The 24,903-nt window shown below is 36.0% G+C and overlaps 1 protein-coding gene across 1 annotated transcript in view; it reads right to left on the bottom strand.

Moving 5' to 3' along the window:
- Positions 1 to 24,903, bottom strand: part of ATRNL1 (attractin like 1) — a 506,174-nt gene that overhangs the window by 340,547 nt on the left and 140,724 nt on the right. Inside the window, exons 19-21 of the mRNA XM_045854498.1 lie at positions 19,922 to 20,059; positions 14,008 to 14,101; positions 8,479 to 8,531 (exon numbers count right to left, since the gene is read on the bottom strand). Of these exons, the coding sequence (XP_045710454.1) occupies positions 8,479 to 8,531; positions 14,008 to 14,101; positions 19,922 to 20,059 (285 nt within the window). The remainder of the gene's footprint in view (positions 1 to 8,478; positions 8,532 to 14,007; positions 14,102 to 19,921; positions 20,060 to 24,903) is intronic.

Here is a 24,903-nt window from a genome sequence, read left to right as displayed (position 1 = left end):
TATCAATTCACCTTTCACATCAACTCCCCTTCCTTTTCTTGCTTTACCCACTCTACTGCCTTATCCCACAGTTAGGCCACACTCTCTTGTAATATACTCCCAAAGCATCTACAATTCTCATTCACAGGTCCTATTATGACAATCATATCGAGGTGATTGTATAGACTTAATTATCTATTTTCACCAGTGGTTTATAAGTGTCAATGTAGCAGAACCTGTTTTGTTCACTATAATATCCCCAGAGTCCAGCAAAATAGTCAATGAATGTATGTTGAATAAGTAAACAGAAGTGGGTCAATTCCAACAACCCACACTCCTTCCAAGCTCTAACAGTGTAACTCTTCAGTAAGTAAATTAACGAGAAAAAGAATGTCACCCTTGTGAGTATTAAATGAATTAAATTGTTCTCACATAATAAATATCAATAAATACAAGTTTCCCTTGCTTGCTGAACACTACTATCCATACTTACAATTATTAACTCAGAATTCCTACTGCTCTGAACTGTGTGGCTCAGAGGGCTGGGCATTGTCCTGCAACCCGAAATGTCACCAGTTCAGTTCTGGTCGGGGCACATGCCTGGGCTACAGGCCAGGCACCCACTTGGGGGTGTGCGAGAGGCAGCCTACTGGAGTTTCTCTCACACGTGGATATGTCTCTCTCTCTTGCCCTCTCTCTAAAAATAAATAAATAAATATCTTTAAAAAGTAATTTTTACTAAGCTTGGAACACTTAGAAAAATTCCAAAGGTGAAATCTGTTGCAGGAATTTGGCAAGTTAAACATCTGTTAGATATATCACAGAAAAAAATGCAAAATCTTTACTATTTGCACTGAAAAATACTGATTTTATGGCCTAGAATACACACTTAAAACTCAGTGGGTCTTACTTTTTAATCTATGAATGAAAGAGGATGGATGAAGATCACCAATGCCCATTCACCCATGATTGTAATTACGAGTTTTCATATAATATGCCATGACCTCTTCGGAAGACACCGTCCTATGCTTCATAGTATCACCAACAGCTAAAACATTCCATTATTTTGCAATGATACAAGGGAAACTGCTCAGATACTATTTGAAGCAAATGTTACACAGACCAAGTTAAAAAACAAACCTTGAAACTCAGTTTTATTTAAATGAGTGGATGATGCTTAATGGTTTTCAATGATGGCTCATACTACATGTAAATAAGTTGAAAAATAAAACACTTGCCCAGACAGCCACAATGCATGCATACACATCTACTGATAGATAATGTGGATGGGCACCTCCATATGTTTACTGAGTGCCTGCCCAGCGACCACACAGTTTTCCAGCTGTGGGTTCCAACAATGGAAGGTCCTGGGTTCAGAGATGTTCATACTAGTGAGTAAAAAAAAATAGTAAAGTCACATTCAAGTAAACAAATAAACAAGTGAGGTAACTTTCTACTGTAAGTTAGGATGAAAAAAAAAAATACAGGCTACTGTGATACCCCGGGGGAGTCCATTTTACACTGCAGTGGATATTAGCTGGAGATGAAGTGCTTGAGGCAGAAAAATAATAAATGCAAAAGCTACAACCTAAGATAAAGCTCAGCACATTGAAGAATTAAGAACAAACTGACAGTAGCCAGAAGGGAGAGGGGAGGGGGCAATGGGGGAAAAGGGCGAAGGGTTTATGGGAACAACCATAAAGGACACATGGACGAAAACAAGGGGGTGTGGAAACAGGGGAGGCAGGTGGGGAAGGCTGGGGCGGTGGGGGGGGGGGGCAGAAAACTGTACTTGAACAAGAAAAATCAAAAGTATTCAATAAAAAAATGAATGAACATGTGAAGTCATTAACGGCTTTTTGAAAATAAAGTGAGTGCCATATAAATTCCCATATGTTTAGGAATCTAACCCTGGACTTGATTTGTTCATCGATTCCTTCTTTGGTTATGGGAACCAGTACGGTCAGAGTTACAGCGTCTCTGCAAACATACATCAGAGTGGGATTTCCCACTGTCCCTTCTTACATAATTGTACTGAATATTCTGAAAGTCTGTGACTTAAAATAAAGCTTAAGATAATTTATTCTAATGCATACCCTTTAAAAAACTGAACTGAATGGAATTCTAATTGAAACTGCATAAAATTTTTACATAAATTTTAGTAAGTATGTTTTTATGCGAAGACTCCTCACTTGAGAAAACTGTATGAATCTTTAATTGCTTAGCTTCTCTCTTCCATTTTCTTTAACAGGATGTTTTTATTTTATTCATCTACCAACAACTCTTGAGTTAAATATACTGCTGATTTCTGATGCTCTGGTTTGATCACCTGTGGTCAAGGAGGAGGGCTACAGGCCCAGACGGCCTGAGTGAGGACTGACTGCCACTCCGCAGCTGCGTGATCTTATACAAGTTAAACAAACCTTCCCAGCCTCTGTTCCCTCAAATACAAAATGGGGATAATAAGCGTATCCTCATTTGAGGATTAAATAAGCAAATACAAAGAAAAAGCACAGAACAGCCTGGCACAGTGAGTGCCCAGTAAAGGTGAAGCAGTATTTTCATTACTTAAAAAGTCAGATGGTTGTTTTCTTTCCTTTTTTTTTATTGTTTTTCAAGTTCAGTTGTCTCCACTTTCCCCCTACGACCTTCCCTTGTCCCACCCACTCCCACCTCCCACCCTGAATCCTACTACCCTGTGGCCTTGTCCATGGGTCCTGTATGCATGTTCCTTGACCACGCTTCCCCTAGTTTCCCCCATTACCCCTCTTCCCTCTCCCCTCCAGTCACTGTCAGCCTGTTCTCTATTTCAGTGTCTCTAGTTATATTTTGCTTGCTTGTTTGTTTTGTTGATTAGGTTCCACTTATAGGTGAGATCATGTGGTATTTATCTTTCTCCACCTGGCTTATTTCACTTGGCATAAAGCTCTCCAGTTCCATCCATGCTGTCGCAAAGAGCTGGAGTTCCTTCTCTCTACTGCATAGAATTCCATTGTGTAAACGTACCTCGTTTTTTTGTCCACTCATTTACTGATAGGCACTTGAGTTGCTTCCAACACTTGGCTATTGTAAATTGTGCTGCTATGAACATTGGGGTGCATAGGTTCTTTTGAATTGGTGTATCAGGATTCTTAGGGGATAATCCCAGCAGTGCAGCTGCTGAGTCAAAAGGCAGTTACATTTTTAGTTTTTTGAGGAAATTCCACACTGTTCTCCACAGTGGCTGCACCAGTCTGCATTCCCACCAACAGAGCACTAGGGTTCCCCTTCTCCACATCCTCGCCAGCACTTGTTTTTTGTTGATTTGTGATGGCCATTCTGACTGATGTGAAGTGGAACCTCATTGTGGTTTTACTTTGCATCTCTCTGATGGCTAGTGATGCTGAGCATCCTTTCATATGTCTCTGGGCCCTCTGTATGTCCTCCTTGGAGAAGGGTCTGTTCAGTTCCTTTGCCCATTTTTTAATTGGATTGTTTGTCTTCCTATTGTGTAGTCACATGAATTCTTGATACATTTTGGAGATCAACCCCCTGTCTGAGGTATCATTGACAAACATATTTTCCCATACGGTTGGTTCCCTTTTCATTTTGCTAATGTTTTCTATAGGCATGTAGAAGCTTTTTATTTTGATGCAGTCCCATTTGTTTATTTTTTCCTTTATGCCCATTGCTCTTGGGGACATATCAGTGAAAATATTGCTGCACAGAATACCTGAGAGTGTCCTCCCCATGTTCTCCTCTAGGACTTTTTTGGTATTGTGACTTATACTTAAGTCATTCATCCACCTTGAGTTTATTTTTGTGTATGGTGTAAGTTGCTGGTAGAGTTTCATTTATTTTGCAGGTAGCTGTCCAGATCTCTCAACGCCATTTGTTGAAGAGGCTATTTTTACCCCATTTTATGCTTCTGCCCCCTTTGTTGAATATTAACTGAACACAGAGACATGGGTTTATTTCTGGGCTCTCTACTCTGTTCCATTGATCTATGTGTCTGTTCTTATGCTCATACCAGGCTGTTTTGATTACAATGCACCATAATATAGTTTAATATCAGGTATCATGATCTCTCCTATTTTGTTCTTCTTTCTCAAAATTGCCAAATAAAATTTACATTTGGTTCCATATACATTTTTGGAATGTTTGTTCCATAACTATGAAATATGTCATCGGTATTTTAATATGGATTGTTTTCTAGTTTGTACAAAAACTGTGCTGTATTCGATAAATGATGGTAAATAATGAGTTACATATCTGTTAGGGGAAAAAAATGTTTCACAATAAGAATATTAGGTATGTTATAGATATGATTTATTTAGAAAGGCACACAGTGCCTTCATTAGCCCATTCGGCATCATTACAGGAGTAAGGAACCGTGAGGCCGTATTGAAGGTACACAAGCCCACACCTGGTCGTGTGGCTCAGGAGAGAAGTGCGTGCAGGGCGTGAGCCCCCACTCTTCCTCGCAGCTGAGAGCCTTTTCAGAGGGTGCCGACCGCACAGCGCCGCTTGGAAACCCTGGTCGGAGGTTTTCAGACATGTTTTACTTGTTTTTTTCTTTTTAATTATTTTTACAGCAAGTCTATGTTTTTTACATAACCAGAGAAATATAACAGATTCATCATAAAATACATGGTCAAATAAATTTTTTGTCTCTCTTCTAGATGAACTCCATATCCATTATTTTCTTTCAACTATTTTTAAGTTTCTCATAACTGTGCAGCATTAGCCTTCATTTCTGAATAGACAAAAATATTAAATAATTCTGAAATAAACATCTAAAATACTGGCATAAAGACTTGAGGGAATTTAATGAAAATAGAGATGAATCGAAGGAGAAGGTCAAAATGCCAACCACGTGGAGATCGTTCATGCTTTGTCAGATTACCCTCGATCCCACACGCCCTCGGTCTGTGAAACACAAGAGTTCAGGTTCTCGGTGCCCACTGAGCTCACTTGGCTCTTCCTGCCGATGGACCAGCCATTTCCGTTTAGGTAGCTATTTATATTCAATGGCTAGAAAGTCATATATAACATTCACTAAGAAAATACAATATATTTAGTTTAAAACAGAAAAGTACTTTTATTCTGTTTTAGAACAAAACATAGGACAATTACACTAAATATAATGTTAATTCAAGTTTTAGCTGCTTTATAGTTTTATATAGCATGGCATTTTGAGTAATGAGATTAACACAGGGGTTGGCAAAAGCAGGTGTATAGTTGTGAGCATGTGAAACACAATTTATTCTTATATTACTCTTTATTGACTAATTATAGTATTATTTATTTATATCACTTGTCTTCTTCTTATTATTCTTATTATATCATATCCTTACTTACTTATGCTTTATTGCTTAGGTAATGATGGCTGGTAATTTAACCTAAGTTTGCCCACCCCTGTATTTGTTTTAATTCACAGCTACAATAATGTTTATTAGAAATATTATCACTCACTTATCAAAAATAGAAAATTCAAATCCAGTAAATAACATTTATAAATATCTTTCAGTTCAAGATATAAACATTAATTAAATAAATCAATAATAATGAAAGGGTATACAGTGAGATAAATGGATAAATATTTCCATTTTTTACAAATATAAACTAAGATACAATAAGTAGTGGAGGTGATCACTGAATATAGAGTAATTAGTTCTTTATTCTTCAAAAGTCAGTGTACTATTATCACCACAAAATTGCACCCTTAACTCTAAATAGTAATAGAAGAAATTTTTTAAGAATACAGTAATCTTTCAAAGAGTGAAAGGTGAAATAAACCAAAATATGTTTGATTACTTGGAAATGTACTAAAGCACAATAATGAGCAGTTTGGTTTGCACAGAGTTAAAGAATTAAGATAGCCCTGGCTGGCATAGCTCAGTGGATTGAGTGCGGGCTGCGAACCAAAGCATCGCAGGTTCGATCCCCAGCCAGGCCACATGCCTGGGTTGCAGGCCATGGACCCCAGCAACCGCACATTGATGTTTCTCTCTCTCTCTTTCTCCCTCCCTTCCCTCTCTAAAAGTAAATAAATAAATCTTTTAAAAAATAAAATAAAATAAAGAAGAATTAAGATAGTTGTAGTGTAAAGCTGATGATTAGAGAAAGTGACTTCCTATACTCAGTTCTACACATTTCAAATGTATCAACTACATAACATTTTCATAGCCCAGTCTTTCATTTTGTGTTTAAGGTTTTCTTGTTACTACTGTTATTATAATTAAAAATAAAGTATCAAGGAAAAAAGGAACTACTTTGAGACTACTTTTTTCATATTTGGTGAGATAAATTGCATAATTCACTGTTGAAAACCATCAATCTAATGAGGTATCATTGCTCCTAACTTTCTTTTGTTTCCATGGGAGCAATGACAGATTTCTAACACACTCAGTTTCTGGTTTTAGGCTGACATTTGAAAGGCTGTCAAGACTGTCCAGGATACAATTGCTGGTCTGTATTACTGTCCATTAAGTTAACACCATATTGAACTCAATGGCTTTATGTTGCAGTGTAGGCCTGCATTTTAAATTTCACTCTAATCTTTAGAATCAGAAGAGTTTCCATTAACACTATTACAAGAACTACTGACCTTTTCTTTTTTTCAACACAATTTTTTTTCAAATGTCATTAAGCTCTAAAAGTCTCATAGCAAATGGCAAGACTGCCATCTAGCGCTTTACAACTATTCCTTTAGCATTTTTAAAAGAGGGACAGTCCTCTATAATGTAGAGATGAGCTCTACAATATGGTAGCCACTATCACATGTGACTATAGAGTGACTGACGTGACAAAGTTAACGTAAGATTGCTCTACCTATTGAATATACAAACTATATTTCAAACACTTAATTTGGAAAAAAACTGAAAGATAGCTCACAGGTGATTGTTACAAGGTTACATGTTAAAATGACATATTTTAGATACGTTGACATAAATAAAACGTAGTATTAAAACTAATTTCCCCTGTTTTCTTTTACTTTTTAATGCAGCTAGTAGCAATTTAAAGTTACATAGGTGGCTCACAATGTATTTACATTAGACTGCTCTGATCTAGAAGAAAAACAACCTTATTCTGTAACATAAAAGGCTTAAATATTAGTATATTTCCCATTTCTAAAAAATGGAATATACCATATTTTGCCATGTATAATACATACTTTTTGCCCACATTTTTGAGGAAAAATAAGGATGTGCGTTATACATGGGTAGCACTAATTCCATATCTATATAAATGTTTTTTAATTCTTTTATTTACACTTATGCATTAAAAATGTAACTCTAGAAAGCAATACTGATATTTGCATGCAAAGTACTAATTATTCATGACACAAAATTTCTTGTACCATATGTTCCAAAATAAATGCTAAAATTCCTTTATAATACAAAAAAAACAAGCATAGTCTTATGCACGTATACGGACAGCTGACCTTCAGCAAAGGTGCAAAAGCAATTCACTGGTTAAAAGACAGTGCATGAATAAATAGTATTAGAACATTTGGATGTCCAAATGGAGACAAAAAATTTGACTCATCCCTTAAAATGTATGCAAATATCAACTGAAAATGTAATATATACTTGAATGGAAAACCTAAAAATATAAAATTTCTAGAAGAAAATATAGGGGGAAATCCTTGTGACCTTAATTAGGCTAAGATTCCTAAAACAACAAATTGATAAATTGAATTTCATCTAAATTTAAAAATTCCATTTTAAAAAACTCTTAATAGAGTGAAAAGGCAAGCCCCAAACTAGGGAAAACATTTGCAAATCATATACCAGACAAAGGACTTGCATCTGAAATACATAAAGTACTTTGACAATTCAAAATGAAAACAACCAATGCAATTTTTAAAGCTGGGGCATGGACACTTAAATGCACTTCATCAAAAAAAATAAACACATGGAAAAATTCACATAAAAATGCTTACATCTTTAATCATTAGGGAATGCAAAGAACATGAGAATTAGATACCATTAAAACTCATACACTGCTAGTGGAAATGTAAAATGGTAAAACCATTTGGGAAAAATAGTTTGGTTGTTTCTTAAAAAGTTAAATACACATCTGCCATATGATCATTACCCAATGGAAGTGTCTTTCAACACAGAATCATTGCAGCTTTTTAATGATGACCAAAATTTTCCCCTTTAAAAAATCTATCACAAAATTTCAGTTGTTCTAAATTCAATCATAATGAAAGGATTACACTAAAATCCAGCTGAGTTTTATATCAAGTTCTATATTTTGTTCCATGTTCAGAATAACATTTATTGCTATTTTTCTATTCAGAGTAGAAAAAAATGCACCAAATAAAATTAAGAAAATACAGTGAGAAGACACTGCTTTTTTTTTAGCAATATATGCTACAAGATTTGCAAAAAATCAAAATGGTAACCTAATAATGATATCAAGTATTTAAGATAAAATTTATTATCTGCAAAATCACCTGAACTAATCATTCAAACCAGTTAATTAAAATGAAAAAATACAAATACTTACAATAACATGTTCCTCTAAGTGGATTACCAACATAACGATTTTCAGAGTCACATCTGTAGAAATAATAAACAAGAATAAAAATATATATAAATAAAAAATAAAAAAGACAACTAAGATGGATAGATTTTTAACTTGCTTTTAATGAATAAGCCCTGGAGAGCACAAAAGCAAATAATTTCCAAGCTAGGATGCAGAGGATGGAATCCCAGGTTATTGGGAGATTTCATGGTTATAGATGGAAAGATTATTTCACGAGAAAAAAAGGGACCAGCATTTAGGCCACCAAAGGTTGAGGACCTAGGTAACAAAGACTAGTCGTAGGAGAAAAGACACAAGGAGTACTTCAAGAGACTGAAGATCTACTTTGAACCATCCTCATCCCTGAAATGATTAAGGTACTACTGCCCTGAGGCTCAGGACTGAATTGAATTCTCTTTAGAAAAGCATTCCATGCAAAGTGTCAAAAGAACTATAAATAAATTTTGAAAATATGGTACCCAGTACAAAATAAAAAATAAGGAGACTTAGAAACTAACAAAAATAAACAAGAACAGGAACCAGCAGAAACAAAGAATCATATAAATATAGCCATGGAAATTCAGATATTCTCCAGGGAAAGACATATGCTTTAACATAACTATTTTTTATATGGTAGGACATAACTTTATCATAGTTTTAAATCTTGTCTGTTAAGACTTTAGTCTAAAAACTGGACACTATAAAACCAGTAAGATAAAGTTGTAATAACCAAAATTAAAAACTGAGTGAATGAGATTAACAGCCAGTTAGACACAGTGGGAAAGAGAAAAGTAAACTAAAAAACAAATGAGGACAAAGGTGAAAAATAGGAAAAAGATGTTATGTGCAGCAAGTGAAACAACAGAAGTTTTTTGGCTAGGTCAACGAAAACACTAACTGATTCAGCCAGTGGTTCTCAATAGAAATTAAATCTGTGGATAACAATTATTTACTCCATAATTATGGAGTTCTAATGGAACTTTCCAAAATGGGAGGGAGGATAATAGACATTCTGAATGCACAAGGCAACCCCATGAAACAAAAAATGATCCAAACCCTAGACAACTTTTGAATAACATGGCAAATGAATAACTTTCTGTTCATAATTATTTGAGTATAGAAACAACTTCCATTTTACATACAAGTTACAGAGTAAGTTTTGCATATTTATAAAACATACTGAATTTCCTAGCACTGCAACTAACATGTAACTTGAAAACAGACCATATAAAATCATGTTTAGAATGTAACAAAACATGTTCATCACTTCAGAAAACCTTATAAACAATAGCTTTGCTGTTCGTGATATATATAACACATTTGTCTGGGTGTATCACATGTCTAGAGAATATATAAGACTCCTTGTAAGAGAATAAGAACCAAATATTACTAGTAGTATCAACTTATGAACAGCACTGAATTTCATTAAAAATTAATTAAAATTGGTATATTATTCATGCCCTATGCATTTTTTAAAGTTTTGTAGCAGTACAATATAAAATCTATGTGGTAGACATTATACATTAAAATTTATTTTGGGGTACCAATCGTTTTTCAACCCGAGAGTCTGACAACACAACTCTACTGGCTCATACCCTGTACTTCCTTCTGTCTTAAGAAATAATACAGTTTCTACAGTCTTCCGAAATATCAGAAACTGCATATTATGCCTTGATACATGGTGGGGTTTCAAGAAAGAAAACACACTTTGTAACATTTAATCATATGTCAGTCTATATTTTAATTCAGGGAATTATTTAAACACAATTTATAAATAAAATTTAGACATGTTCCAAAAATAATACATTGTGTTTTTGTTAAAGTCCATAGATTGCTCCTCGAAAGTAAGCAGCTTTCATAGAAAATACTACTTCACTTATTATATATTTATCTAAGAGTTTGTATTTTCATTAAATTCATTGTTCAGGTATCATTTTTGAGTTCCCACAGTGTTTCAGGCCAGGGCCAGAGTGAGAACCTCCTTGGCAAGAGGAATAACTTGGTGTCCCTATACATGAATATTTGGATCCCAATACCGAAGCTCCACCCACTGTGTCTGCCATTCCCACCCTCGGCTTCTACCACAGGAAAAACATTCTTAAAAAAACTTCTCCCATTTCTGCATGAGCAACTGCTTGGTTTCATGGATGAAATTTAAAAAAAAAAAACAACTCTAAAAAAGGTGTGAACTCGACTATTCCTGGGTGGCCAGGAGCTTCACACTGGACTGACAGCGCACACTTAGCACCAGCTCATTCACCTCCTCAGCTGAACTCGGAAATTTCCTATTGGTTTCACCCCAGGTAAGCTGGGGCTCATGTCTCATCACTCCCTGAAAGCTCTTGTTCGTCTTTAGATCTTTAGCCACTTGGCTACCTTGTGTTTTTTTATTTTTTTATTTTTCTTTTTAAGAGCTGATATTTCAGCACTGACTACGTGCTCAGCACCTTACTACGCACTTTATATTGGCAAATCTAATCATCATAATAACCCTACAAAGTGATGGCTATTTAATATTTTTTACTGAGAAATACACTGATTCCCAGAGAATTCAAGTAATTTACTCAAGGTATACAATTAGAAAAGTGATCAGGACTATTTCTTTTTATGTATTCACACTACACGCAATTAACAATATGGTGCTTGATGTTAGCATTGCTGGGCTTCAAGAATTCAGACTGTTCTCTTGACTCTATGACATCTGTTAAAAATCTCATTACTAGATGGGGGAAACAGTTTTCACTGTGTTACCCCAAGTAAGGACGAGCATAAATTCTTAAGGGAGCACGCTGACAACACCTACGCTGACGCTAGCAGAACGCTCTAAACCAGGACTGTCCTGCTGGCTCCATGTTAACTGACCCCCTTTAGTGCAGCGAAGGGTTTAAGTCATCCCAGCTGCTGCCAGCGACCCACTCACGTCTACCTTCTCCTCCCCCCGCCCCCCCAGCAAAACATCCCTGAATTCTGCCAATAGCTCAAAGCTTTCGAACATACTCATGAATTTGTTCTTCGCCCAGCTTTTCTTTCTTTCATTGGAAAGGCAGAAGTGAAGCTCTTCCCAGCTCTCCACATCCTTGAGCAAACAATGGAAACGCTAAAACCACGTTCGTTTTTACCATTTGGCTTCACTGTTGACTATATTCTCCACCCAGAACAGTTTAGCTCCTCCTTCAAGCTCCAGCTTAAATGCCCTCTGCTCCAACTTCCCTTACCCCTCCCAGATAAATTCTTCACTCCCTTTTCAGAACCCCTTCAGTACTTTCTGCACTCCATTTCATTAAATAATACATTTATTGAACACTGACACTGTGCTACTAATGTAATAATCCCCAAAGAATTTCACTTTTATAAAGGATACAGGCAAGTACACAGCTAACACAAGGAAAAAATTAACAAACAGGAAAAGAAACAATTTCAGCTTGGGGAGGTTATGAAGATATCCAAGAATATGTGGTGTCTGACTACATACTTAAAGCTGAACGGAAATTATCCTGAGAGGAGGGAAGGGTTGATAAGTATCTCAAATCACTACGGAAAGAAATTAGTGTATTTTGACTACTGTCTACACTGCTATGTTGAAAGATACTTTCAGCAAAAACCACGTGCTATTTATCTTCATTACTAGTAGCACTCACTTAATCATTGTTTACTGACTTGAATGACTAGCTTTGCTTCCTAGCAAGAGCGTTTTCTCCTGGGTAAGCGCACCATAGGAAGTGATTGCTATAGGAATGATGGCCCTATCTTTCACTGGCCCACACTCAAAAGCTAAATAAATAGAACAAAAAAATAATGAATGTTATTCTATCTACAAAGTACTCTTTACAAATTAGTAGCCCAATTTTCCTTCTTCTTGCAAAAAAATCATAAATAAGAACTAGGGTAAATATACTTTCATCATTTAGAACTACATAATTTACCTTTTAGTATTTCATAGATATGTTAAACTCTGTAACTTTGTACATCTAAGTGCAATGAATTAAAATTCTGCCCTCTCATCTGGAAAAAAAAAATGTGTTACTAAAGTACCATATCACGTAAGAGACAATCATGTGGATGGCTATCTCATTTATGCAGAAGTACGTACAAATTAAAAATGTCAGCGCTCATCTTCATGATGGAGTCTCAGAACAAAAATAAAACATCTGTTGCTTATGACCAGGACCCGCTGTGTACTTCATAGTGGGGGTGGGGTGGAGGGCGACAGGAAAGCAAGGAGCAGTGCAAAAGGAAAACACAGGGCTCTTGTTAAAAATTTATTAAGAATTTCAAGATGGCGCTGGCACAGCGTTAGAGCAAGCGGGATGCCCTTGTAAGCCTGAAGTCCTATGTAGACGCAGACACCACACGCCCACAAAGTTGACCCTGCTCACGACAACCAGTACTGAGTGTTGCAAAATACTGCAGGCATCCTTCGGTCTTAGAGCAAAGTACTGTGATTTAATTCCATTGGTAATGAGACCAAAATAGCCCTCCTTAATAAGAATTTCCTGATAATATTATGCTCTGGCCTCATTTTTAAGTTCAGAAACTATGGAGAAGAAATAAAAATTAGTTCTACTTATCTTCTCTGAACTTGAAAACCTATGATACTTCAGGAACTAGTTAAAGATATAATCATCTAAATTGAAATGTTTAGGATAATTCTAGAGCAAAAAAAAATCATATTTCTTCTTGATAAACACACAATGATCATTTTCCATTTTTAACAGACTTCTTTAGATATAATTTTCACATATTTATAGTTTGGGAAAACATTTTACCAATTTTTGTAATTATAATTGTTATGGTTGACATTTATGGTTAGAGTATATTTATATCTAATATAAACATAAGTGTTTGCATATAAATAATTCAAAACTATAAAAATACTTTTAATATATGATGTATATGAATAAGAATGACAAGAAAAACATTCAAACAACATGAAACAACTGCTTCTTAAAGTTATTTTCAGGAGAGAAATAAATCTGGAGAATAACAGTTAAATTACAAAAAGACAGTGACTCATAAAACTAGCGACAGCAGAGGAACACCAAAGGCAGGTTCCTGTCTGCACACATAACAGAGAAAAAGAGGACAACTTAAGAAAACACTTAAAAGGCTTAAAGAACTACAAATACCAGAATTAATAGCAAAAGACTCAAAAGAAAGAAAGGCATAAAAACACTGGACTTGAATTATTTAACGAGACAGGAAGGGAAATTATACGGATGACAATACAGACTTGATATGGAACGTGAGTTTTCCAGAAAAAATAAGAATGTTTCTTCTTTTTCAAGATTTACAAAATACAAACATAATCTATGGCCCATATTTTAAGTCCTCCAGAAAACTGTTGTTTTAAAAGGCTTAACTTTTTATGAGAATTGACAGAACCCAAGTAAATGTAGTGTGCAGTGATACTGGTCACCTAACGAGCACAACACTACACTTAAAAAGGAAAACCTACAAATTCTGCGGTACAAATTCCTTCCAGAAAAGTTCTATAAAACCATTTTTACTTACAGTTGGCACTGATCACCTTTTATCCCTTTAGTTGTGCAGAAACATTTCCCCGTGTGCATGTGACAGATGTTAGCGTGGCCGCTGCAGGTACAAGCTGTGAAGTCAAAACCAAAACGACACTGAGTATTCTCCATCACCAGCATGCGCATCTCAGGGAAGGTTTCTGTATCGTGTTTTTATTCTGTGTTTTCCTCTCGCCATCCAAAAACTAGGGTTACCATCTAAGTTATTTTTAATTAAAGGGAGGTAAATTCACTTATTTAAAAATTATGAGAAACTCTTTCGGGTCCTGGCATATGTATGGACCTGAGTATTTATGTCTTTCATCTTTGGGCCTCCTTCCACTCGTACTTTGCATTATCTGCTCAATGAAACGAGTTGCACACAGCACAAGAGCTTTGGAGTCAAGCAGCTCAGTTTCAACACGGGCATCTATAATCGCTATATATGTGACACCGGCGACTTACTTAGCCTCTCTAGGCTTAGTTTCTTCATCTGTAAAAGGAAAGTAGTAACACTTAGCCCTCAGGTAACGTGTTCTAAAATACCTAACACATACCAAGCACTTGATAAATACATTTATTACTTCTATTACTCCCACTGCTGACGATAATAAAAATAGTAACGTATTGCATTAAAAAAGTATGTGTGTTTGCCCCAATAGTGTCCCTTCTAGCTTCTGAGATATTCTCCATTTTAGTTTCCCATAACTAATTGGAACACGTTATAATAAACACAGTTGATTGGGTTCATATGAACCTGTTGTATTTTCTTATTTTGAATTCCTCATTAGAGAGCAGCATTCTGATCATTTAGGACGCCAACCTCACACTTTATTGTGCCCAACACCCAAAGAACTGGTGGGTTCCGATTCTGCAAGTCCCCTCAGTTTCCTTGTGACGGCGCGATTCAAACACTGCCACCCGCGTTCTCTCCCTGTACAATCGATCACATGTCCGATCTTTTCACCTGCAGTATTTCTAGGCTCCAACTCCTTCCCCAGCCCCGAGACATATTCTACAGAGACAAGGCTGACCATATTACTAGCCCCTTTAAAACCTTTCATGAGAACTACTATGTCCCTGCACCCCACCAGCTAAGTAAAGCCATTCTGTGGATAAAAATAAAATAGTGTGGTCTTTTCCTGGTACACATACACATACAAAAATAAGCTGAGTCCCTGGTTTTGATCAAAGTATAGAGTATTCTAGAACACTTAAGTTTGTTGCTATTTGTTTATGATTATTTGCTTTAAAAATAGATAATTAATGTAAAGTAAATACACATACCCCTACACACACATAAAAATAAGTTGGTATTAAGTAGATTTTTAAGAACATGTTTTTTTTTCTGGAAGATATTTCTGCATAAAAGTACATGTTTCTTCATAAAGAATATTTAAATAAATCAGCATAAATTTCCTTTAGGTTTGTAGAATTAAGTATGAAAACACAACATGTGAGAATTATAGAAACAAATGGCAAGGGTTTAAACTCGAGGAATAAAAGAAACAATCCTCAAGTAACAGAGGGAGACTAAGATATATTGACACCATGCATGTAACTTTATAAACCGTGAATGAATATATACTATGATATATTTAATATTAACTTGCAGAGTATCATATTAATTCTGCCTTGTATTCAGAACTTCACTTCATTACTATTTTAAAACCTAGATAAACCCTTTATTTGTCCTTTATAGCAGTACTATAAATAGTTAACATGGTATAGTAGCTTTAATAATTTCTGAGATAAAAACAATTGTGTTGAAATACCTCTTAATGTAAGCTCAGTTTAAGAGAATTCCCTTGTGGTGCTGTACTTCAGGCTGAAATGGCTCAAAAGTGTCTGAAACTCAATTGTTTAAAATTTATACTTCATGACAGTGTTGAAATTATTCTGTTGTTGTCAGCGTTTGAGGTTATCTTTTCACGCTGAATAAGCAGCTAGGAAATTATCATGCGGTGGCCTTTGCCTGGCAAATTTTATATGACGATTTTATAGCCAAGGCATACACTAGAGGGACATTATGTGGTCACATGATATTTTTCCTCTATAATATAAAGCTGCAACATCAACGTATAGCCAAAATTAAAAAATAAAGAGAAAACATGACATGAGTTATTTAACACTAACCAAGTGCCGAAAGTTGAAGTCAAAGTTTCGTGTAAGTCAGGATGGAAAGGAGGACTCTGTGTCAATCAGAGTTAGGGAGGGGGATCTGGAGGAGGGGTGGGCAGGTGTAAGGAAGGTGCTGCCACAGCCGTGGCCACAGTCCCCAGCCCTCAAAGGTTCGAGGACTGTGTTTCTGGTAGTTGTGTGAGTCTCAGCCCACATACTGTGGGAGCAGTGGGTGGGATGAGCAGAGGAGGGCAAAGGGGGAAATTGGGACAACTGTAATAGAATAACAATAAAATGATTTAATAAAAGGCATCGAATAGGAAAAGCAGTAATCTGCACCTTCTAATACAGATCACCGAAGGTCATCCTGAAAGGCCCGACGGGGCCAGTGACAGAGCTGGCACAGCCTCAGTCCCCCTTGCCCTTGTGATTCCTGCTGTGAGGACAGAAAGGATGGGAAGGGCTTGAACAGGGGGCGTGAAGAACACACAGGGCGACTGGGCATCTGAGGGGACCACTTCTCCAAGGACAAGAAAGGATTTCAAAAAATTAGTACAGAAAGAGGACAAACTAGCTAAAAATATTATAGTAGCTAGGCAATAAAGTTTCTTTTTAATTATGCAGTTCTCCATGACTTAAAAAGGCTTTCTTGGTTTACTTAATATAATTAAGTTTATAGAAAATGCCATTCTGAACAGAATCCTTGATGAAGCATGACTTCATGGTTATACCATATAATAATACCTACATACAATTATGTAGTTATTCATTTAATGGGCTCTCTTGAAAATTTTTCAAATCTTGGGCTGGCTTTTCTTGGGCACACAGGATGATAATGGGTACTCAGATAAATGCAAACTTTCAATTTTACTCTGTCAAAACAACTAATAAAACCAAGATTTTCACATCAAGTGATTTTCATTTATCTGCATCTTTAGGTTATTTAGGTCAATGCCCCAGTTTGAGAGAACTAAACTTCTTACTTTTATATTTAAAAGTGTTCAAAATCATTTGCTTATAAATGTTCTGCTTCTTTGAACAATCTGCAATATGTGAGAAGACTTTAAAATGGAAAAAAATTCTACCATCCTAGTACAGAGCAAAGTTCATTTGGTTTTTTTTTTTTCACTACCCTCTAGTCTCAGAGAATATTTGTGTCATAACTTAGCATGTTTCTCTCTTTTTTTAACTTGATTATAGAGGGATGGAGAAAGAAAAGCACAGATTAGGAGAGCAAGGTGGGGAGGAAAGGAGGGGAGGAGAGAGGAGAGGGGAGAAGCAGGAGAGAGTGAGAGAGAGAGAGATCAATTTCTTGTTTCACTTATTTATGCATTCATTGGTTGATTCCTCTAATGTGTCCCGACTGGGGATTGAACCAGCAACCCTGGCATATCAGGATGACACTCTAACATACTGAGCTACCTGGGCCAAGTCCCTAGTGTGTTTTTTACTATTAAATACTGCTGTAAAAGTCTGCTATGGACAGATATTCTTAATATGCCAAAAAGACTATAATATAAGTTTTGTTGAGAAGAAACAAAGGTAAAAATATAGATCTGCCACTATGCTAAAAGAACACCTTTTATCCAAAAACTGAAAAAAAATAAGCTTCTTTATCACTGTTAAAAGAAAAAAATGAACTAAAAGATATAAATATAAAAGTAAAATCATGATATCAACTAAATCCACTGAACACCTTGTAATAAACTAATCAAGAGTAAGACCTCAATGAAGAAAACTTAGTCCCGTAGAGTGCAGAGTTTTAAATGTCTGTACATCTCATGATTCAGAGAAGTGTTTTCCTATATTACATGTTCTCTTATAAATGACTGATTAAAACACATCTATGTAAAGAAATAAAATTATTTTTAAGATTAATAATATAGCTTAGTTGTCTAACTTTTGGAACAAATTAAAATGAAAAATACACAATTCATGATAATCATGTAAAATTGAAGATCATAAATTGCTCTCAACTCCCAAGGGTCTACCCAGATCCTTCCAGCAGAATTAATCTGTCAGTGATTGTATCGTTCAATTTCTTTATCCCAATATTATAACACCTATACAGTGTATTCAGTCCATTTCCACAATTGTGGAATTCAAGGATAATCCTTCATTGCAAAGTACTGTAGTGCATTGAATATTGAGGCACTGCTGTATATTGATGATCTTTTCACTTAAAAACATAAAATAACAAAATACTAAGACTCTAATAGGTGAAGTCTAAATTTTGTGGATTCCACTCTGCCCGTCCCTACAGTATCAATTCATACTGGACCCAGAACCAAGCTGTGGCTTTCAGCTAAGGGCTACTGAATCTTCCCTGTCCGTACTAACGTACAATAACTTCTGCGTGAAGAGCTAAGAGCTCACATTTTCCTCCTCTTACTTGCAGCCCAATGATCGGTATTTTACCTGACTTCTTTGTATATTTGGGTCTGCAGGTAAATGAGGACAAAAGTGATACCCCCCCATGTAGTTATTGTGAAGCTCAGAGGAGATCATGAACATAAAGCTATGAATACGGTGCCTAGAAATCAGAAAACGTCAGACAAAACTTTGTTTCAACTGTCTCCAGTCAGCACCAAGCCTGCTGTTGTCTGAACAGTTTTGTTGACTGGAAGGCTGAGCCCATCCTTCCCCTTGGCTCAGCCCTGAATGCATGTCGGAGTCATTTGGGAAACCTCGGAACAGAACCAGTGCTCAAGAGTCACCCTACAGCCCCAACCCAGAAACTGACTTCATTATTTTAGGGGATGGCCCAGACATCCATGTTTGTTAAAAGACTTCCAGGTAGTTTCAATATGAAGATAGTGTTAACAATTTTATTTAGACCATGGTCAGGCCCAACTCTCCTCTTTAAAGAGTCCTCATCATTTCACAGCCAGCATCTGAGACCTCTCTGCGGGTGTTATCTAGGCAATCTCCATTTAGAAAAAGGAGAGACATAATCTAAGAGACAAAGACCAATCCAGAGATAAAAAAGATTACTATAAAATTACAACATAACAGGAAATTCTTTAAGGAAAGACCAAATTTTTTTAAAGTAGGAAAAAAGAAGTAGCAGAATAGAAAAATAGAGAACAGTAGGGTTTAGTGAATGAAAAGGTAAAGATAGTCACAGCACTTAAATGTTCTTATAATGTACTTCAATTCCTATTATGTGTGCCTAAATTACATATGATCTCACTTGATCCTTACAACACTCCAACGAAGTACTATCATCTGCCTTCACACATGAGGACCAGGAGGCACTGAGGGGTCAGGTTGATGAGCCAAGGTCATATATTTAAACGGTGGGAGAGCTGGGGTTTCAGCCCAGGACTGATTCCAAACCCATTCCCTTAAACCTCATGCTGCACTATCACTCTGTCACAAAAGAAATCTTACCTAAGGCATACAAAAACCCTTAATTATTTTATTTCTAAACTCAAAGTGATATGTTACTATTAAAAAAAACTAGCAGCAGTGGTTACTTTTGAACAGTGAGATTATAGGTCATTTTTAACTTTATCTTTATTCGATAAATTTTTTATAATAAACATGAATTCATCCTTGAAAAACAAGTACAATTTTTAAAGCAAGTATACCACAGAATTTTTATCATTTACATAGTTTCTAATGTATTACCTTCCAAAACTACTGACACAATGGAAAACTTTCTCTTTTTAAAGTATATTTTCCACACAAGGGTATCCTTGTCAATTTTCTTCTCTGTAGTTTAACACACACACACACACACACACACACACACACACACACACAGAAGAGAATGGGAAAATGATTACCCGTGCACTGCCCCCCGTTGGTGGGGTCCCCGTAGTACCCGGGCAGGCAGTCCTGACACTGCTTCCCCGTGGTGAGGTTTCTGCACTGCTCGCACACATCGTTATGGATGCAAGTGCTGTGCCCATTACACTGGCAAGCTAAAGAAAACAGCAGAAAAATACGTTACTAATATCTGTACAATAAAACCAAGTGTAACTACTATCAAGGCAAAGACTTTATTTTCATAATCGGCATGGTAGCAAAGTCCTAAGGACATTTTCCAAGTTCTTTTCATGTATAATATATGTGGCTCAAACTATCAGTGCAGGAGAATAAATACGATAAATTCTGTTTAGAAATTCTGCTTTATACACTATAAAATGCACAGGTTAGAGATAAATTGGAACATAAAAGTTACAGCTAAGCAGGGGATACGTTTTAACATATTCCTAAAAGATTCATGTGAATATTATGTCTATTAAATTACATAAACAAAAGACTAAATAATCCACCTCTGATTTAAAAAAGGTTAAAATTATATTTACACATAATAACAAAGGATTGGTAAATATAGAAAAGTGTGTGGCAATAGGTCCTTACTTCAAGAAAATATATGTTAAAATTCACAAAAATACTACTTTTAAATTAATTTGCATAAATGTTTATCTTCTTTGGGCAAGCGAAGCTTCAGGGCTTAATTGAAATTCTATGTGAATGTGAACTAACAGAATCAGATATTTAAGCACGATATTTTTGTGTCTTCATACTATGAGATGTATTATGTCTTCATATTAATATTATAATAGCATCCGACAATTCTCAGATTATGAGAAAGTTCATATATGAAATCTCGCATCTTTAGTATTTATTTGGGGCATAATACTGACCTAGTTTGGTAACCGTTTGTCCAAACATCATCCTCACTGTCACCTTCATAATCTTTTTCATCATTATTACAACTGAGATAGCATTTAACTGAGCTTTCTCTCACTCTGGCCAGAAATGCCAGTGTTCAGGAGATTCCGATGGTTTGTGGTAGGCATGTACTCTGATTGGTCAGTTTACACACAGCATCAGTCTTAAAATATTGTAAATACCACCCCACTGCCAGACAATATACTAGATGATATAATAACATGAATTATATCATTTAATCATCTCAGCAATTCTCTATGGAAAGTACTATTTTAGGACCATTTCTAAGATGAGGAAGCCTGGGCGGCTAAGCAACTACCCAGAGCCACACAGCTAATCAATAGCACAAAGAAATGCATAATCAGAATGTATGAGTCAAAAGACATGAAACACCATACCACAGACATGTGCAAAACTTGGATGTGAAAGGAAAATCCCAAGAGACTACCATAAGGTCATCCATATCAGTTAACATTGAAGGGTGAAGAAATACACCCACATAAAAAGTAAAAACCAAATACCTTTATCTGACAAAAATTTTCAGAGGCATACCTCTGTTGTAACACAGCATATAAATGACATGGAATCATCATGGAAAAATGTTAAATAATCTTCACCATTCTTTTAATAAAATTGAGAAAAGTTATAATTTTCAGCTTTTATTATCATTTATTACATTATGAAACGGGAAAATTTAATAACAAAGGAAAATGTTCATGACAAATTAAGTGAAATAAAGATAAAATATTACGTTTAGATAATCAAATTTTGTTTTTAAATATTTAACTATGCCTATGGAAAAGTTAATAATGGTTACCTTAGTGTAGTAAGTTTTTCTGTACCATCAATTTCCTACAATAAATTCATATTACTTTTAAAATAAGAAACAATAATGTTAACTTTAATTTTTTAACATGCTTGAAAGTTTAAGGCATTCTTTCATAAAAAATTTATGTGAAACCTAGTGCACAGTGAATTAAATAATGTTAGTTCAGTGGTGTAAAAACAGTTTATCGAGTGCTCACTCTATGTAAAGCATTATCTGAAATAAATCAGAATAAGAGATGGGTTGCTTTAGGTGTTTTGTGAACTTCATGGTTACATGTGTATATGCTTTAACTACTGAATAAGAGGGCTGAATTTAGCAATTGCATCTAATCCTCAAAGATTTCCATTGAAACAATAAGAAAACTTGCCAGCAACAACAAGAATTTAGTTATGGTGACAACCCCACAAATAAAACAAGAAAGTAGTAACCTGCAATACCTCTGGAAAAGAAAAGAGGACCCCTAGTGTAATGCCACTCAAAGCCCCCTTTCCCAAAGTGAGTTCTAAAGCCAGGTCTGGGCCACGTGACCATGAAGAAGCAAAGCATGTTACCTGCATGCTTCCATACACCTGCTGGACAGTGTGATACAAGGATGCCTAAAGTTTCATGTAGTGAATGCACCACAGAGAAAGCATGTATATTTTAGACTTATCTGCAAGCTAATTTTCCAGGAAAAAAAAAAAAAGAATGGTCATTGTCATAGCTGTAATTAACACAGCAGCAATGGCCAAGGAGAGGACAGGTTACAGAACACAGGACCCAGGAGACATACTCTCTGGCCTGCTCACACAAGGGAGCTATACTGAACCATATTTATAATATTTGAAACCTTCAGTTAGAGCCCCTATCTGTGAGAAAAGTACTAAACACATCACAAACCCAGAGAAGTAGAAAAGAACCTTAAGTACACTGAGGTATGTGTATACAAGAATAAAATCACTTGTGAGAACTTAAAACCTGCTCCAAGTATGTATGTATGTTGGGTGGAAACTGACATCATCCATATGGTAGAGAAACCTCACATCAAACAATGTAAAGCATGTTCTGTAAGCAAGGAAAGCCAGATGCACCTTGCAAAAGCAGTTGTAAATGGCTCCTTGAAATACTTCTACAACTCAGGTCACACAAATACGAGGTCTGTCCCAAAAAAGCGGAGCCATTGTTAATATAACGAAAACAATTTGCATGACATCAATGTAACCTTGCAGCCAAGGAGAGTGGGTTGGAATGCACGTGTGAACAATAATAATGTCACTATACTGGTCAGTGTGGGTTGTTGAGGCCATTGAGTGAACATGTGTACTGTGTGGCTGTCATGCTCAAAATGACCTAGTGAGTAGATCAACAAATCTGCATCAAATTTTGCATTAAGTTTAAATATTTCTCCACAAAAACTATTTGGATGATTCAGATGGCTTTCAGGGACAATGAGATGAGTGCAGTGTAAATAAAAGCATAGCGCAAGTGCCCCAAGATGGTCGAGAATCTGTTGAAAGTGATCCACATTTTGGAAGGCCTGCAACAAGCAGAACACCTGAGAATGTTGAACGTGCATGAGCTGCAATCAACAAAGATCGGCAAGTGACAGTGTGAGAACTAGAAGCTGATCTGGGGATTCCAAACATTACTGTTTCTGAGATTTTGACAAAGGATCCTGGCGTGCAATGTGGCATGGCAAAATTTGTTCTGCAGCTTCTGCTACCAGAGCAGAAGGAACATCGTGCTGCGGTTGCTAACTTGATTCAAACTGCTACCAATAAATCAGATTTCCTCAAGAAGGTCATAACTAGAGATGAATTGTGGGTCTACAGGATGATCCAGCAATAAAGGCCCAGTTGTCCCAATGGAAGTCACCTGGTTCTCCATGCCCAAAGAGAGTTCAGCAGAGTCATAGCAAGATGAAGACCACGTTAACTGTTTTTTGATTGGGAAAGTGTTGTCCATCATGAGTATACTCCTCTAGGCCAAACAAGTAATAAGGAGTACTACATCAATGCTGTTCATCAGTTGAAAGATGCAATACAATGAAAACAGCCACAGCTATGGGCAACTGGTGATTGGCAGCTTCATCATGACAATGTGCCTACTCATGCATCATGTCTTGTGCAGAATTTTTAATGAAATATCAAATAACCCAGGTGTCTCAGCCCCACTATAGCCCAGATTTGGTGCCCTAAGACTTCTCTTTTCCCAAAACTAAAATTCCCTTTGAAAGGGAAGAGATTTCAGACCATTGATTAGATTCAGGAAAATGCAACTGGGCAGCTGATTGCAGTTCTAACACAGGATTTTGAAGAGAGTTTTGAACACTGGAAGAGACACTGGGAGAACTGTGTGAGGTCCCAAGGTGCCTACTTTGAAGGGGACTGAGGTGTCATTGCCTTACATATAATGTTTCTTATATCTTCTTCCATAAATGTCTCTATTTTTTATATTCCTTGGCTGGATACTTTCCAGACAGACCTTGTATACTACAGAATAGAGAATTGGAAGACTTTTTCCTGTAAATAGCTCAATAATAACTATTTCAGGCTTTGTAGACGATACAATCTATGTTACAACTACTCACATTTGCCATTGCAGGCAAAAGCAACCATATAAAATAAGTAAACAATTGATAATAGCTGTAATCCTACAAAACATTGCTGACACAGATAAGCAATGGACTAGGTCTGACCTGCAGTCTCTGGTTTGCAAACCACTGACATAAAACACACAACTATAACTAACACTTCAAAATGAAAATTTATGAGTTATCATAAAGGAGAGTCAGGAGAAATGAAAGAGAAAAAAGGAGAATTACACCCCAAAATGGGAGTAAAAGGAAAATTAGAAGGCAATAAAAAATATTCAAAATAGTTAAAAACAAAACATTTTTAAACTATGCTTAAAAATAAAGGTATATATCAAAACATAGAAATTATAATAAAGAACTAATGAAAATTATGAAGTAGAAAAGTGTGATAACTACAATAAAAAATACACTAGGGGGATTCAACAGTAGACTTGAACTGACAGATGAATTAGCAGCCTTGAAGAGAGATCAAGAGAGATTATGTAAACTGAAGTACAGACAGAAAAAAGTGAAAAAAATTAATAGAGATTCAGATAAATGTGGGACACAGTTAAGTGTACCCCCACATGCATAATGGGAATGTTGGAAGGTTAGGGGGAAAAAAGGGGCTAAAATTTGAAGAAATAATTCCTTAAAACTTCTCAAAGTTGATAAAAATCGTTAATCTACATGTCCAAGAAGCT

Source organism: Phyllostomus hastatus, unplaced genomic scaffold (genome assembly GCF_019186645.2).
Source record: "Phyllostomus hastatus isolate PE091 unplaced genomic scaffold, TTU_PhHast_1.1 phas_scaffold_1066, whole genome shotgun sequence".
NCBI lineage: Eukaryota > Metazoa > Chordata > Mammalia > Chiroptera > Phyllostomidae > Phyllostomus > Phyllostomus hastatus.
This window is presented reverse-complemented; position numbering and strand designations above follow the sequence as displayed.